This window comes from Bos mutus, chromosome 23 (genome assembly GCF_027580195.1).
Source record: "Bos mutus isolate GX-2022 chromosome 23, NWIPB_WYAK_1.1, whole genome shotgun sequence".
NCBI lineage: Eukaryota > Metazoa > Chordata > Mammalia > Artiodactyla > Bovidae > Bos > Bos mutus.
Window position 1 is genome coordinate 36,479,550 of NC_091639.1, and position 14,746 is coordinate 36,494,295.

The following is a 14,746-nucleotide window of genomic DNA, read 5'->3' on the forward strand; positions in this document are numbered from 1 at the left end:
TCAACTTACATTTACAACGATGATCATGAACCTCACCAATAATTATGAAAACACAGATTAGAACTAGAAAAGAGACCATTTTACACCTACCAAATTGGCAAAATTAGTGTCTGGCAATACTACCTAGTAGTGACCAAAATGTGGGGAAGCAGGAACTTACATATATAATTGATGAGAATATAAATTTATACAACGATTTTGAAGAGCAGTTTAGCAACATATAATAAAGGGAAGCTGCACTTACTCTGCAGGTACTCTACAGAGAAACTTGGATGTGCCCAGAGATCTATAGTGTTCACCGCAACACTGTTCGTAATAGCAAAGGTAAAATTCCAATGTCCATAATGTCCCGGAGATGTAAATACATCCGTTGTGATGTGGTCCTTTATTGAAATACTATACATCCATGAAAATTCATGAACTAGAACCACACGAAACAATATAAATAATCTCCAAATGTAGTGTGAGGAAGAAAGACCAAGTTGCACTTACATGCAGTGTAATAGCATTTACATTAAGTGTAAGGCATGCAAAATGATATCTATCATTTACAGTCATACCTATACCTACGGAGTAAATATTTAAAACATGCAGGGAAATGCTACCCACTAAATGCAGGATCGCAGTCACTCAAGGAAGGACAGAAGGAAACAGGAGTAAGGGCCTCCAGGTTCCATGAGTAATGTTATATTTGTTAAGAAAAATTCTAGAACTATTTTGACCAAATGATAAGATTTAACAAAGCGAGGTGGTAAGTACAAGAGTGCCTTTGGTATCCTTCTCTGTACATTTTTGTTCATAATTTTAAAATGTGTCTTTTTAAAAGATGTGTCACATAGTCCCCTCATTGAGGAGCTGACATTTATGCTCCTGCCTTGCCATTTCAGATGATTATACGCCTACAAAAGGAAATCCAGGAACTGAAGGATGAACTGGCCATTGTCACTGGGGAGCAGAGGACAGAGGCACTCACGGAAGCAGAGCTCCTTCAGTAAGCCTGTAGACTTTTTCTTTAACAGTGCAAGTTTGTGTTAACTTCTGTGTTGGCCCTAATGTTATGAATTCACCTCAAAGCGCGAAGGTCTCCTGGGACAGTCTGAAATTGCATGTAGGCGCCAGTGAAGAGTGGCGGCTTTCCATGAAAAGCTGCATAAGGCTGGCAGTGTTTTTGCCGCCTCAGCTTTGAGGAAGAAAAGAACAGAGCGTGGAGAGGATGGGAGTATCCTTCTCATGCCAGCTGAAGAAAAAGGATCATATAATAGTCACACAACTTTTAAATGTATCCGCCACACACTCTGTAAGCTGTGGATCTCAGATCTGAAAGGAATTCCAGAAACGTCCTTTGTATTAAACAGCATCTTGCTGCAAGCACCAATTTATCCCATGCCAAAGTAAGCTCTCTCCTTTAATAAATAGATGGCCCATATATTACAGTTCAAACACTCGAAATGGGAATGAAAGCAGGTATTCAGGACTTCATACAAGTGCGGCATTTCTCAGAGCCTTTAGACTTGCAGCCATATGGCATGCCAAGGGCACAGCGTGGCTCGAGTTCTTGCTCTGATCACGAGCCACCACGGCGGGCTCTCTTGTTGCTTCTGTGCTGTTTATTAAGCATTTGTGAAGTGATAACAATGGACTGGGCTCAGCAGGCAGTGGTACTCTCTGTTTCAGAGAAACAAGCTACACAAGCTTTTTCTGAAGGTTTACTGTCATTTCTCATGACCCTTTCTCAACAGAGAAAATGGTAACTAACAGGCAGTGCAAGTATTTTCTTTAAACAACTTCATGGCTGCCCCTGAATGCAGGGCTAAAGTTTGAGAAGCCTTAAGCAAGGTTTCTGTTATACGCCAAGCCTTCCTCCTCTGGGATAGCATTTCCTCATTTTAAAACACTGTGTTTAATAATGTGATAGGCCCCTAAGGCTTTCCTTACAAAACTGCTTCATGACATATATGAGATTAAGATGAAATATACTGCCAGAATTCACATTTTAAAGAATTTCATGTCACTCCTTGAAATAACCTGGGATAGCTTAGATACTGAGAAACCCAAGTTTCAAATTCCTTCATTATGGTGCTCCCAGCCCTGCAGAGAAAGGGCTTGCTGTTGTTTAGTTGCTAAGTCATGTCCGACTCTTTGCGACCCTGTGGACTGTAGCCCACCAGGCTCCTCTGTCCATGGGATTCTCCAGGCAAGAACACTGGAGTGGGTTGCCATTCTATTCCTGCAGGGATCTTCCTAACCCAGGGATGGAACCTGCATCTCCTGCTTGGCAGGCGGATTCTTTACCACTGAGCCACCTGGGAAGCCATAAAGAAAGGGCTTACCCAATATTATTTTTGAAGGTGCCTCTTCAGAGTTTTGATCTTCAAATCAGTATCCAGTCAGGAAAACAAAAGCATTCTAGGCCTCTCAACAGCAGGAATTAAATATAGGAAATTTGTCGTACAGGAGACGGTATTATGGGGTGCTACATCAGGCTCCTCCATCCATGGGATTTTCTAGGCAAGAGTACTGGAGTAGGTTGCCATATCCTTCTCCAGGGAACTTCCCAACCCAGGGATCAAACCCAGGTCTCCCACATTGTAGACAGATGCTTTACCATCTGAGCCACCAGGGAAGTCACCTTCACAGCAACCCAAAGATCAGAGCAGCAGGAGAAGGTCCTTCAGCCTGGGACTGGAGGGACATCAGTAGAAGGTTGGGTTACCGAAGCCGGAGCCTGGTGCTGGCCAGCAGAAGCTGCACAAGCTGAGTGCTGCCTGTCGGGACGGAAGCTGAGGCCTCGGAAGAGCCCTGAGTGGTACGGAGGCATCATCCCACAGGGAGCCCTGGCTTCTCCCTCATCTCCCCTTCTAGCTTCCACCAGTGCCTCCCACTGGCTGAACTTACCCAGAGCCAGTTGTTAAAAGAGCCAAGCAGTGTGATGTAGTCACACAAAGGAAAAATGGAAATTGGATCTAAGAGCGAACAGGGAAATGACCCACATGCCAAATAAGTAGCAGTGTTTTCTCTAGTTCCTGTGTGCTCTGTGTTGCTCAGAAGGCTCAGTTTAAGCTAAGATTTTGAATGTGATGGTTCAAGATGTCAGAATGAGTAAGCCTATGCCGCAGGTTCCCTCCACATTGGGTGGATGATAGAACTGATATAAGAAACATCAGAATCTCCAGCTATACCCAAGAATAAGAAGTAGGTTTCACAGGGGTCTAGACAGGAGGAAGGGATCAACCAGGTCATGGTGCAGCACCACCAAGGCCCCATGGCTAGAAGTGGTGGCACGCTGGAGCAGGAGAGGGCTGGAAACAGCCGTAAGGGTTGGCAGAGCTCTTGGAATGGGAGGACTTTGTTCCTGTGAACCCCCAGTGTTCTCCTTCTTCCCTTTATCCCCTGGTATTTAGGTCAGTAGTCCCAGGAAATAGGGAAGTGCCCCAGGTAACTAATGATGCCCAGGACAAAGAGGTATAAGCTCTGGAGACAGCTCCTGCCTCCAGCTCTGCTCATTTCGTCACTGAAAGCAGCAAGGAGCACAGGTACCCACCACTGCTTCAGTCCCTTATCCAAGACTGGCTGCCCAAGCGGAGAGCTCAGAGTCTAGGAAATGTGAGCTCACAGTTGGGGGTGACTAGGAATATCAGGACAGCCAGCAAGGAGAAAGATAAGAACAAGCGTTTATGGCATGGAGGCCTCAAGAACTAAGCAAGAGGAGTGGTTGCTGGCGTTCCATCCATGAAGCAGCAGGATTGAGAGATCTTGAAAATGAAAAAATGTACTTGTTGCCATTAAGAACTTGATGATGGCTGAAGAGCAGAATGAAAACACGGAGGGGCAAATCAGTGAGCCAGGAAGGTGGGAGCTAAGGGCTCATTCCAGAATATAGGTTAAAAGGTAAAGATTTAGAAAGTTTAAACAGAAGAACCATAGAGGATAGCCCTAGATTTACTGGTATCAACAATGAGTTTCCAAAGAAGAAATAGAGAGAATGCAAGGGTGCCAACAGTTAAAGAAATTAAACCTATTTTTTTAACTAAAAAAAAAAAAAAGGACATAAGACTTCAGAACAAAAGAGTTATCATATGCTAAGTAGTGCAATAATACTGTAGAAAAATTTTAGAACTTCAACATATTGAAAATAATCCTAGAAGTTGTTAGAGAAGAAAAGTATTAACAACTAAGAATCTAATTTAGTGAAGACTTCTCATCAACAGCTCTGGGAATAGGGACTTCTAGTACTGAAACCCAAAACAAAACAAAAAAGGGCTATGATGGAGATTTCTGTATCTAGCCTACAGTTCAAAGGTGAAGGTGGCCATTTTTCAGACATACAAACTTTCAGACAAGAAATTTCCCATGGTACATCCTCTCTTAAATAGACCACCACAGACTATACTTCCACAAGAAGAAAAATTCTATAAAGGACAAGAAACAATAATAAGCAAAGTTTGTTATACCTTCTCTATGACATTTAATATCGTATTATATTTACATTACATCTTTCGCTAACTTGCTATTTATTACATAAACAGATGTTTCTGTTTAAAAGTTATTGACAACAAGCAAATTCTCATGATTCTCCTCTCACAAGAGTTTGGGGGCAGAATCGTGAGAAATAAAATTGTGACAACAGGTTTAAAATACTGACAGACTGTTAGATCTTGGATTGGTTTTCTTTGATCCACGGATAATGAATACACAAATGTCAGCTGGAACGGTTTCTACAGAGACAGTATGTAGGGTTGCCGTTAGTTTTTCTGGGCAGTTGATTCACTCATTCACCCATTCAACATTTCTTATTCATCCAGTACTCACAAAAATCTACTATAGGCCCTGAAAGGAACACCAAGATGAACAAAACCTGGATCCCGTTCTCAACGGGTTCACAATTTAGTGGCAGCGACAGACACAAGTAATTATGGTGCAATGTATAAGCATTGTGTGGAGATATATGAATAAGCCGTGAGACTGCAGAGATACTAATGATTAATTTTTAGTTCAGGCATAGTGTGCGCTCATTCGTGTTCGACTCTTTGTGACTACATGGATGGTAGACCACCAGACTCCTCCGTCCATGGGATTCTCCAGGCAAGAAGACTGGAGCAGGTTGCCATTTCCTCCTCGAGGGGATCTTCCCCACCCAGGGATCAAACCCGTGTCTCTTGCATCTCCTGCATTGGCAGGCGAATCTTTTACCACAGCGCCACCTGGGAATCATTGTAAAATTAGTTCATGTGCAAGTAAGTAAACGTCGGCAATTCACAATGAAGTCGCTTCTCTGGGTCAAGATAAGCATACCATATATAGCATTGCGTCTCTTCAATGATTTCTGATAAGCAGTTGGGGAGAACACATGTTGCAGACTGAATCCACCCTGCCAAAACCAAAGCACAGTTTCAGAGCAATCCAGTAACTTTGGTGCTTGTTCGTGCTGACAGTGAGGATTATTCAGATTATGTGGCTTTGTGTTACTGTTTTTGCTATACTGTTGCAGTTACATTTTGGCCTGATTAGCTAGATCAATATTGGTATAGCTTAAAATTCATCAGGTTTCAGAGCTCTTTATTATGTTAGAGTAAAAGAAGGAAATTAACATTTGCTTGTAATGTGCTGCTATTTAATATTATCGGTGCTTCTGTGTCTTCTGCCACCCTGGACACTTGCTCAGGAATGTGAATCAGCTTCAGCCCTCTCATTGTGCCCAGGCTCCCTGGTGGTGGCGGTGGGAGGGGGATGGTGGTGTGGGGACAAGAAGGGACCCACGGAGCAGCAGGGCAGAGTGGCAGGAATGTGCTAGCCTCATCTGCTTCTCTGTCCTGCTGATCCCTGGGCTTATGTTGACTGGCATGGCATGAGGACATTCCTATCAGGGATTCTGTGAAGGACATCAGAAACCAGATATGTATTGGATAATATATTCTGTGTAGCATGCATTGGACAGTTTGGAGATGTCTATTAATTTCCTAGCCCCACCGAATTTTTGAACTATTTCCCAGAATTTCAGTTCTCAATGTAAATATTTGTTGCATTGACTTGGATGCTCCAACCGAAGAGGATTTCAGATGTCAGCCTCCAGTTATTGGGATATTTTTAGTTTACATCTTTTTTTTCTTTGCCTGTGTAAATTTGAAAAGAGACAGCTGGATGAAGGCTGTGTAGCCAAGTTAATGTTTATGCAAAACTTCTTGGGTGAAGATTTGATTCTGATTGATTTTCTAAACACATACCTCTTTCTTCCTTTGGGTTTTTTCCTAAAGCCTTTAGGCCTCTGGCTAGGATGGAAGCCTCATTTCCTGGCCCAAATCTAAATGAGTAGAATATTTTCTGCATAGCGACATTTTCTTTCTGAGATGCAACTGAATTGGATCTCTTGGGCTCAAGTTTCTCAAAATAAATTTACGAACATCTTGATCCTATGCTTTTCTTTTTCTTCCTCCCTCCCAACTTTGTTGAGGTATAATTGACATATAACATTGTGTAAGTTAAAAGACTACACTGTGATGATTTAATATATGAATAGGTATTTATATTGTGAAACGAAGACCATGATAAGGTTAGTCAATATCCCCATCACCTCACATGGTTATCTTTCTGTTTTTGTACCTTTGACATCTACCCTGTAGGCAATTTGCAAGCATACGGTGCAGTATTGTGGAGTATAGTCACCATGCTGTATCTCAGGTCCTCAGAATGTATTGGACAAAGCTAGTGGAGGTGATGAAATTCCAGTTGAGCTCTTTCAAATCCTGAAAGATGATGCTGTGAAAGTGCTGCATTCAATATGCCAGCAAATTTGGAAAACTCAGCAGTGGCTACAGGACTGGAAAAGGTCAGTTTTCATTCCAATCCCAAAGAAAGGCAATGCCAAAGAATGCTCAAACTACCACACAATTGCACTCATCTCACACACTAGTAAAGAAATGCTCAAAATTCTCCAAGCCAGGCTTCAGCAGTACGTGAACCATGAACTTCCAGATGTTCAAGCTGGTTTTAGAAAAGGCAGAGGAACCAGAGATCAAATTGCCAACATCCGCTGGATCATCAAAAAAGCAAGAGAGTTCCAGAAAAGTCATAGTAGTATGTATCTAAAAAGGGTAAACTTAAAACTTTACTGTCTGTAAATTTAACCTCAACTAACCTGACTTTTAAAAAACTGGAGACCTCTGTATGACAAAATATAAAATTAAAAGACCAGTCATTAAACAAACCAAAGCAAAATAAAACAGAACTGTACAGTGAGATATTTTCTTTTTGGTAAAATTTTGCCATGGTTAAATAATAGCAACTTATCTTTGATGACAAGCCCCTCAAAGCACACAGACATATATTTTTACAGTTAATTACTACGTGTACAAGTTGAGGCATCTTCCTCACTTGCCTGCTCTGCTCCAAACCTGCACAGCAGCCCATACCTTTCCTCACCTTTCCCTCCTTCCTGTTCAGTAGAGAAGGTGTCCCCTCCAGAGGCAACCTCACCAACCATATTTGCAACCGCAGTCCCTTCTACCATCTCAGGGACCTCAACTCGCCTTCTGTTTTTTTCTTTATCTGCAACTTCTCTCTTTTTATTGGACTCTTTACTAGACTCTTAATAGTATTCAATTACAATAGGCTCAAGTCTCCCATATTTGAAATGAAATGCTCCTCCTTGACCTTACCCCCAACCCACCCTCTATCTACAGTTGCTTTCATCTCCTTTAAGCTAAACCACCCCAGGAAGTTGCCTTCACTCCCAGTCTCCTTTCCCTTCCATCCCACTCACTCCTCTACACTCCAGTATGGCCTTTGCCCCATTGCCCTGGTTACTGATGAACCTCAGTGTAGATCAATTTCATAGGCCTATGTAAGTCTTTATCTTCCTTGACCTCTCAGCAGTGTTCAACATTATTTTTTTAAACAATTTTTTAAACAGTTCTATTTATTTATTTGGGTGTAGTGCGAGGCCTGTGGTTCTCTGACCAGGGATCAAACTCACAGCTCACATTTGGATGGCGGAGCCTTAACCACTGGACTACCAGGGAAGCCCCTGTATTCATCATGATTGACCACTCTCTTCTCTTGTCTTCTCCTTATCTCCTGACTGCTCCTTGGCCTCTTGGGCCAGATTATCCTCCTTTCATGTGGACATTCCTCAAGCATTGTCCTAGGACCTCCTTTTCTCTTTTTCTTTGTACTTTTTCCTAGATGATTTCTTCAACACCCACACCTCAGTTGCCATCTAGACGCAACTAGATGATTCAGCCCTGATGACTCATATTTATTTTACTCATTCATATTTATTCTTCTCTGAATGCCCTACTCATTGATCACATTGCCCCTCTGACAGCTGGTCCTGAACTCAGCATGCCCCAAACCGAATTCTCTTTTTAAAAAATTTATTTCTTTGGCTCACTTTTTGATTGGGTCATTTATTTGCAAAGAACGAAACAGACATTTCTCCAAAGAAGACATACAGATGGCTAACAAACATATGAAAAGATGCTCAACATCACTCATTATCAGAGAAATGCAAATCAAAACCACAATGAGGTATCATTTCACGCCAGTCAGAATGGCTGCTATCCAAAAGTCTATAAGCAATAAATGCTGGAGAAGGTGTGGAGAAAAGGAAATCCTTTTACACTGTTGGTGGGAATGCAAACTAGTACAGCCACTATGGAGAACAGTGTGGAGATTCCTTAAAAAACTGGAAATAGAACTGCCTTATGACCCAGCAATCCCACTGCTGGGCATACACACCGAGGAAACCAGAATTGAAAGAGACACGTGTACCCCAATGTTCATTGCAGCACTGTTTACAATAGCCAGGACATGAGAGCAACCTAGATGTCCATCAGCAGATGAATGGATAAGAAAGCTGTGGTACACATACACAATGGAGTATAACTCAGCCATTAATAGGAATACGTTTGAATCAGTTCTAATGAGGTGGATGAAACTGGAGCCTATTATACAGAGTGAAGTAAGCCAGAAAGAAAAACACCAATACAGTATACTAATGCATATATATGGAATTTAGAAAGATGATAATGATAACCCTGTATGCGAGACAGCAAAAGAGACACAGATATATAGAACACTCTTATGGACTCTGTTGGGGGGCGGGGATGATTTGGGAGAATGGCGTTGAAACATGTATATTATCATATGTGAAACAAATCCCCAGTCCAGGTTCAATGAATGATACAGTGTGCTCAGGGCTGGTGCACTGGGATGACCCAGAGGGATAGGATGGGAGGGATGTGGGAGGGGGGTTCAGGATGAGGAACATGTGTACACCCGTGGCAGATTTATGTCAATGTATGGCAAAACCAATACAATATATTGTAAAGTAAATAAATAAATAAGACTGGGGAAAAAATTTATTTATGTATCTGTTTTTGGCCGTATTGGGTCTTCATTGCTCACAGTCTTTCTCTAGTTGCAACAAGCAGAGGCTACCCTCTAGTTGCAGTGCACAGACTTCTCATCAAGAGGCTTTTTTTTGCAGAACACAGGCTCTAGAGTGTGCCGGCATCGGTAGTTGTGCTACATGGGTTTGGTTGCACCGTGACATGTGGAATCTTCCTGGACCAGGGATCGATCCCATGTCCCCTGCATTGGTGGATACTTAACTGCTGAACCACCAGGGAAGTCCCCTGAACTGAATTCTTCTTCATCTTTCTCCAGACCTGGTCTTTGGCCCTAGATCCCCATCAGTCAATGTCTCTACAAGCCCTATAGTTGCCAAGGCCAGAAACTTAGAGGTTTCCTGTGATTCTATTCATTTTCTCACCTCCCAAATCCAATCAGTTTGCAACTCCTGTTGACTCTATCCTCAAAATACGTCTTGAATTGGACCGCTTCACCCCACCCCGACTGTTGCTGTCCTTGCAAACCTCTGTCTTCTTTTTTCTCCTACTAAAATAGTGTCATAATAGGTCTTTCTTGCTCCCCTCTAAATCTTGTTCTGTGAAGCCAGAATACTCTTTTTTAAAAAGACAGTTCTTACCATTTCACTCTTCTTAAAACTCCTCAGTGACTTCTGACTTCCTGTTGTTCCTGGGAAAACACCAAAATCCTGCATGTGGCCTACAAGAGTCTGCCTGGGCTGACCCTTTTCTGTGTTTTCAACCACATTTCACATTCCTCTCCCCTTTGCTCCCTTTACTTTGACAGCACTGACCTTCCAGTGTTTCATTCCATCCTGTCTTCCACCCTGGGGACATTGTACAGGCAGTTGGTGCTGACTTCTGCCTGGGGTGACGTGTGCACGGGGGCACGTACACACGTGCTTGTGCACAAACACACGTGTGTCTTGTTTAGTTTGCTCTGCTTATCCTTCAAGCGTTAGTCGCTCAGTCATGTCCGACTCTTTGTGACCCCACAGACTGTAGCCTACAAGGCTCCTCCTCCAGGCAAGAATACTGGAGTGGATTGCCATTTCCTTCTCCAGAGGATCTTCCTGACCCAGGGATCAAACCTGGGTCTCCTGCATCGCAGGCAGATTCTTTACTGTATGAGCTACAGGGAAGTCCCAGGGCTAGGAAAGTCATGCCAAAGGCTTATCACAGATTTCACTTAACAGATGTAGGTGAATTCCTGCCTTCTCAAAGTCTCAAAAATTCCTTGCGATTTCTGTACCTACTAGTGATGAAAACTTATCTGATAAAGTTTCTGAAAACCTAAGCGTTTCCAGTCTCTGGAGTGGTCAAATTCTATCCTTCAAACCTCAGTTTAAATTGTTCATCCTCAAGGGCATCTTCTCTGACCTGCTGTCCCAGCTCAGCATGACTGTGCTGCATCTTTTCATATTCGCAGTGCTTTTCCTTCGGAGTGCTTATCTCTTTATAATCACACACTTGTGGTATTGTTTGGGTATTATCTGTGTTCCCTCCATGTGGAAAGGCCTTTGAGGGCAGGAGCAATGTCTGCTTTAAATGAATGAATACAGCAATGCTATGTGCCAGCCTGGATGGGAAGGGGGTTTGGGGGAGAATGGATTCATGTATACGTATGGCTGAGTCCTTTTGCTGTTCACCTGAAACTGTCCCAGCATTCATTGTTAATCGGCTATACCCCAATACAAAATAAAAAGTTAAAAGTTTGAAAAAAAACTTTAAAAAAAATCAATGTACGCAGCACCTTTCTTTGTGTCATTTTGTGACACACAAAGAATATGCAGTGAATATTAATATAGCAAAGATTATGCATAACTACATTAAATCCACAAGGGGAAAACTTGAGAGGTCTTTGACTGGCTCATGGTCACACGATCACACAATGTAAGATATTGAGCAATGGAAATCCACTTGTGCAAGCAAGTGTTACCCGAAGGAAATGGTGTCCTAGTTTGAAGTACATTTTACCAAACAGGAAATGACTTGAGTCCCTGGCGAGGGCAGTCTTCCTGCCTGCTCTTTAGAAGTCCCCAGATTCCTCTTTGCTCTACTCACTCTCCTGTTGGGGAATAACCCCATCCTTCCAGGCTGAAACACTCTGTAAAGCTGGCAGCTGTGCTGGAATTGACCCTTGGGCCCTTAAACCATGTGCAAGATGGAAGGAAGGATCTCACCTTTCCTCCTTAGGGCTTTGCTTGATATTTGGAAATTTTTATCTGATAGTATTTCTTTTAATACAATTAAGTAAGACTAATACTTTTTTTAATTGGAATATAATTGTTCTACAATGATGTGTTAGTTTCTACTGTACAACGAAGTGAATCAGCTAAATATATGCATATATCCCCTCCTTCTTGGACCTCCCTCCCTCTCATCCCTCTCCTCTAGGTCATTACAGAGCATGGAGCTGAGCTCTCTGTGCTATAAATATAGTTTAAAACCAAATACATTGTGTTATCTTCCCCACAAACAAAACAATTTGTTTCAAAAGGGTATATCTGTACTAATAAAAGCTTCATTGATGTCCAAGCCTCTATTTCAGTGCAAATAAATACATCTAAAGGAAGAGTCTTAAAGTCCCATTCTCGCACCAAAAAAATCTTACTTTGAAATAAGATTGATTTTTACCTTTATTCATTCTTTCTAGTGAATAAACACTGATTGAATATGGTTAATACCATGTCAGGCACTCAGACAAACCAAAGAGTCCTGCAGGAGGCCGGCCGTTGGAGAGAGATGGACAGACGACCAGACATACGTGCTTCGTGATGGTGCCGAACTGCTGTAATAAACATCCAGGTCCAAGACAGGGAGGGCGAGTGTTCTGGAAAGGGCAGAGGACCAGGGAGGAAAGACTTGAAAGAGGAAGGGACTTACAGAAAATCCATCAGTGCTTTCATCCTTTTAAAGTAAGCATTTAAAGGTGACTCAGGAGAAGTCATTTCCACCATGTTTAACTTGCAGGTCAACATTTTTTTATTAGACTAGTCTAATGAAAGTTTAATTGGGTTCGGTTTCTCAATACGTTTGAGCTGGATTAGAACCATAAAACAGATTTCAACTACAGGTATAGTGGCTCTCTTGAACCTAAAAATTGGTAACTTGTTCCCAAAGGCATGGGACAGAATAATTAAAATCGAGATTATCCCATATAATTTGAAATATGTCATCATCATCATAATAAATCTTGTCCTGTGACCCTCAGACTGTTTATGAAGTGAAAAGCAAGCAAGAAAAAAATAAATGATAGCCTCCAATATTTGAGTTAATACACCCCTAGGGAGAGTTAGATACCAAACTAGACTTTTAGGGAGAATCTCTTGTCAGTACTTAACCCTGGATCAATAATACTTTATCCCTTTAATGTTCGGCTTGTTGTCACTGGCCTCTAAAGTGATTTTATTTGTCAAACCACTGTTAAGAATTTTTTTAATTAAAAAAGTAAGTTTCAGGTGTAAAGCATTATAATTCAACATTTGTATGGACTGTAAAGTGCTCACCACCACACATCTAGTTACCATCCATCACTATAGAGTTGACTCCCTTCCCCCATTTCATCCCCTGCAACACCTTCCTCCTCTGGTAATCACTAATCTGATCTCTGTATCAGTGAGGTTTTCTTTGTTTCATTTTGTATGTTTGTTTTTTAGATTCTGTGTATGAGTAAAAGCATATGGTAGTTGTCTTTCCCTGTCTGACTTACTGTCCTTAGCATAATACCGTCAAGGTCCATTCATGTTGTCGGAAATGTCAGGATTCCATTCCTTTTTATGGCTGAATAGCATTCCGTCATGTGTATATTGCACATCTTCTTTATCCATTCATCCATCAATGGACACTTAGGTTATTTCCATTATCTTAGCTGTCATAAATAATGCTGCAGTGAACATAGGTGTGCATATATCTTTTCCAACTAGTGTTTTCATTTTCTTCAGATAAATATCCAGAAGTGGAATAGCTGGGTCATATGATAGTTCTATTCTTAATTTTTTGAGGACTCTGCATCCTGTTTTTCACAGTGACTGTCCCAATTTGCAGTCCCACCAACAGTATATGAGGGTTCCCTTTTCCCCACATCCTTTCCAACATTTGTTAGTCTTTGTCTTTTCAATAATAGTCATTGTAACAGGTGTAAGATGATATGTTATTGTGGTTTTGACTTGTGTTTCCCTAACAATTCGTGATGTTGGACATCTTTTCATATGTTTGTTGGCCATCTGTGTGTCTGTTTTGGAAAAATATCTATTCGGATCCTCTGCTCATTTTTTAATCAGGTTTTGTTGTTGTTGAGTTGAATGGCTTCTCTATATATTTGGGATATTAACTTCTTACTGGATATGTGATTCGCAAATATCTTCTCCATTCAGTGGTTTATCCTTTCATTTTGCTGGCTTCCTTCATTGTGCAGAAGCTTTTTAGTTTGGTGTAGTCTCATTTGTTTATTTTTGCTGTTGTTTCCCTTGCCTTTAGAGTCAGATCCAAAAAAAAAAAAAATGTGGCTAAAACTGATATCAGTGAGGTTTCCGCCTATGTTTCCTGATAGGAATTTTATGGTTTCAGGTCTTACACTTAAGTCTTTAATCCATTTTGAGTTAATTTCTGAGTACCAGTGTAAGACATTGGTCTAGTTTCATTCTTTTGCGTATGGCTGTCCAATTTTCCCAACATCATTTACTGAGAAGATTTTCTCCATTACATGTTCTTTGTTCCTTTATCATAAATTCATTATCCAGATATGTGTGACTTCCGATTCTGTTCCATTGATCTGTGTGACTGTTTTGGGGCCGGTACCATACTGTTTTGACTACTATAAATTTGTGTATAATTAGAAATCCAAGTGATTTTATTTGTCAAACAACTATTAAAAATATGCTTCAAAATCATGACTTATGCTATAAAAGTTCTGTAACATGATGAGCTATCCTGATGGTTCTTCCACTGTGGAGAGAGGAAAGGGTAGATTTCAGGAAACTGTGTTCCTTAAGGGTTAAAGGAGGAGGGCATGGCAACCCACTCCAGTATTCTTGCCATGGACAGAGGAGCCTGGCAGGCCACTGTCCAGGGCGTCCCAAAGAGTCGGGCACAACTGAGCCCGTGCACCCGAGCATGTGTGCAAGGGTGAAAGGGAGGGAGGTAGGGACTGAGACAGGGAGAGTGAGAGGGACAGAGATAGACATAGAGAGGAGGCTGGAGAGACAGAGTGAGAAGCTTATACTGGAATCTGAGCGATCTCTTGAAACTTAATAGAGAGATGACTGAATGCTGTCCTATATCAGGTTGCTCATTGAAAAATGAAAAATCTCAAGAAAGCTTGTACCTAATTTCTCATTATTATGGATGAAACTGTCCCAGTGAGAGTGATGCTGCCTACC

General features: G+C 41.5%; 1 protein-coding gene across 3 annotated transcripts in view; it reads left to right on the forward strand.

Annotated features, from left to right (window-relative positions):
• The window catches only part of KIF6 (kinesin family member 6), a 428,472-nt gene that overhangs the window by 178,412 nt on the left and 235,314 nt on the right, over positions 1-14,746 (forward strand). For all 3 annotated transcript variants that reach the window (XM_070360917.1, XM_070360918.1, XM_070360916.1), the window contains exon 10: positions 888-991. In XM_070360917.1, the coding sequence (XP_070217018.1) occupies positions 888-991 (104 nt within the window). The remainder of the gene's footprint in view (positions 1-887; positions 992-14,746) is intronic.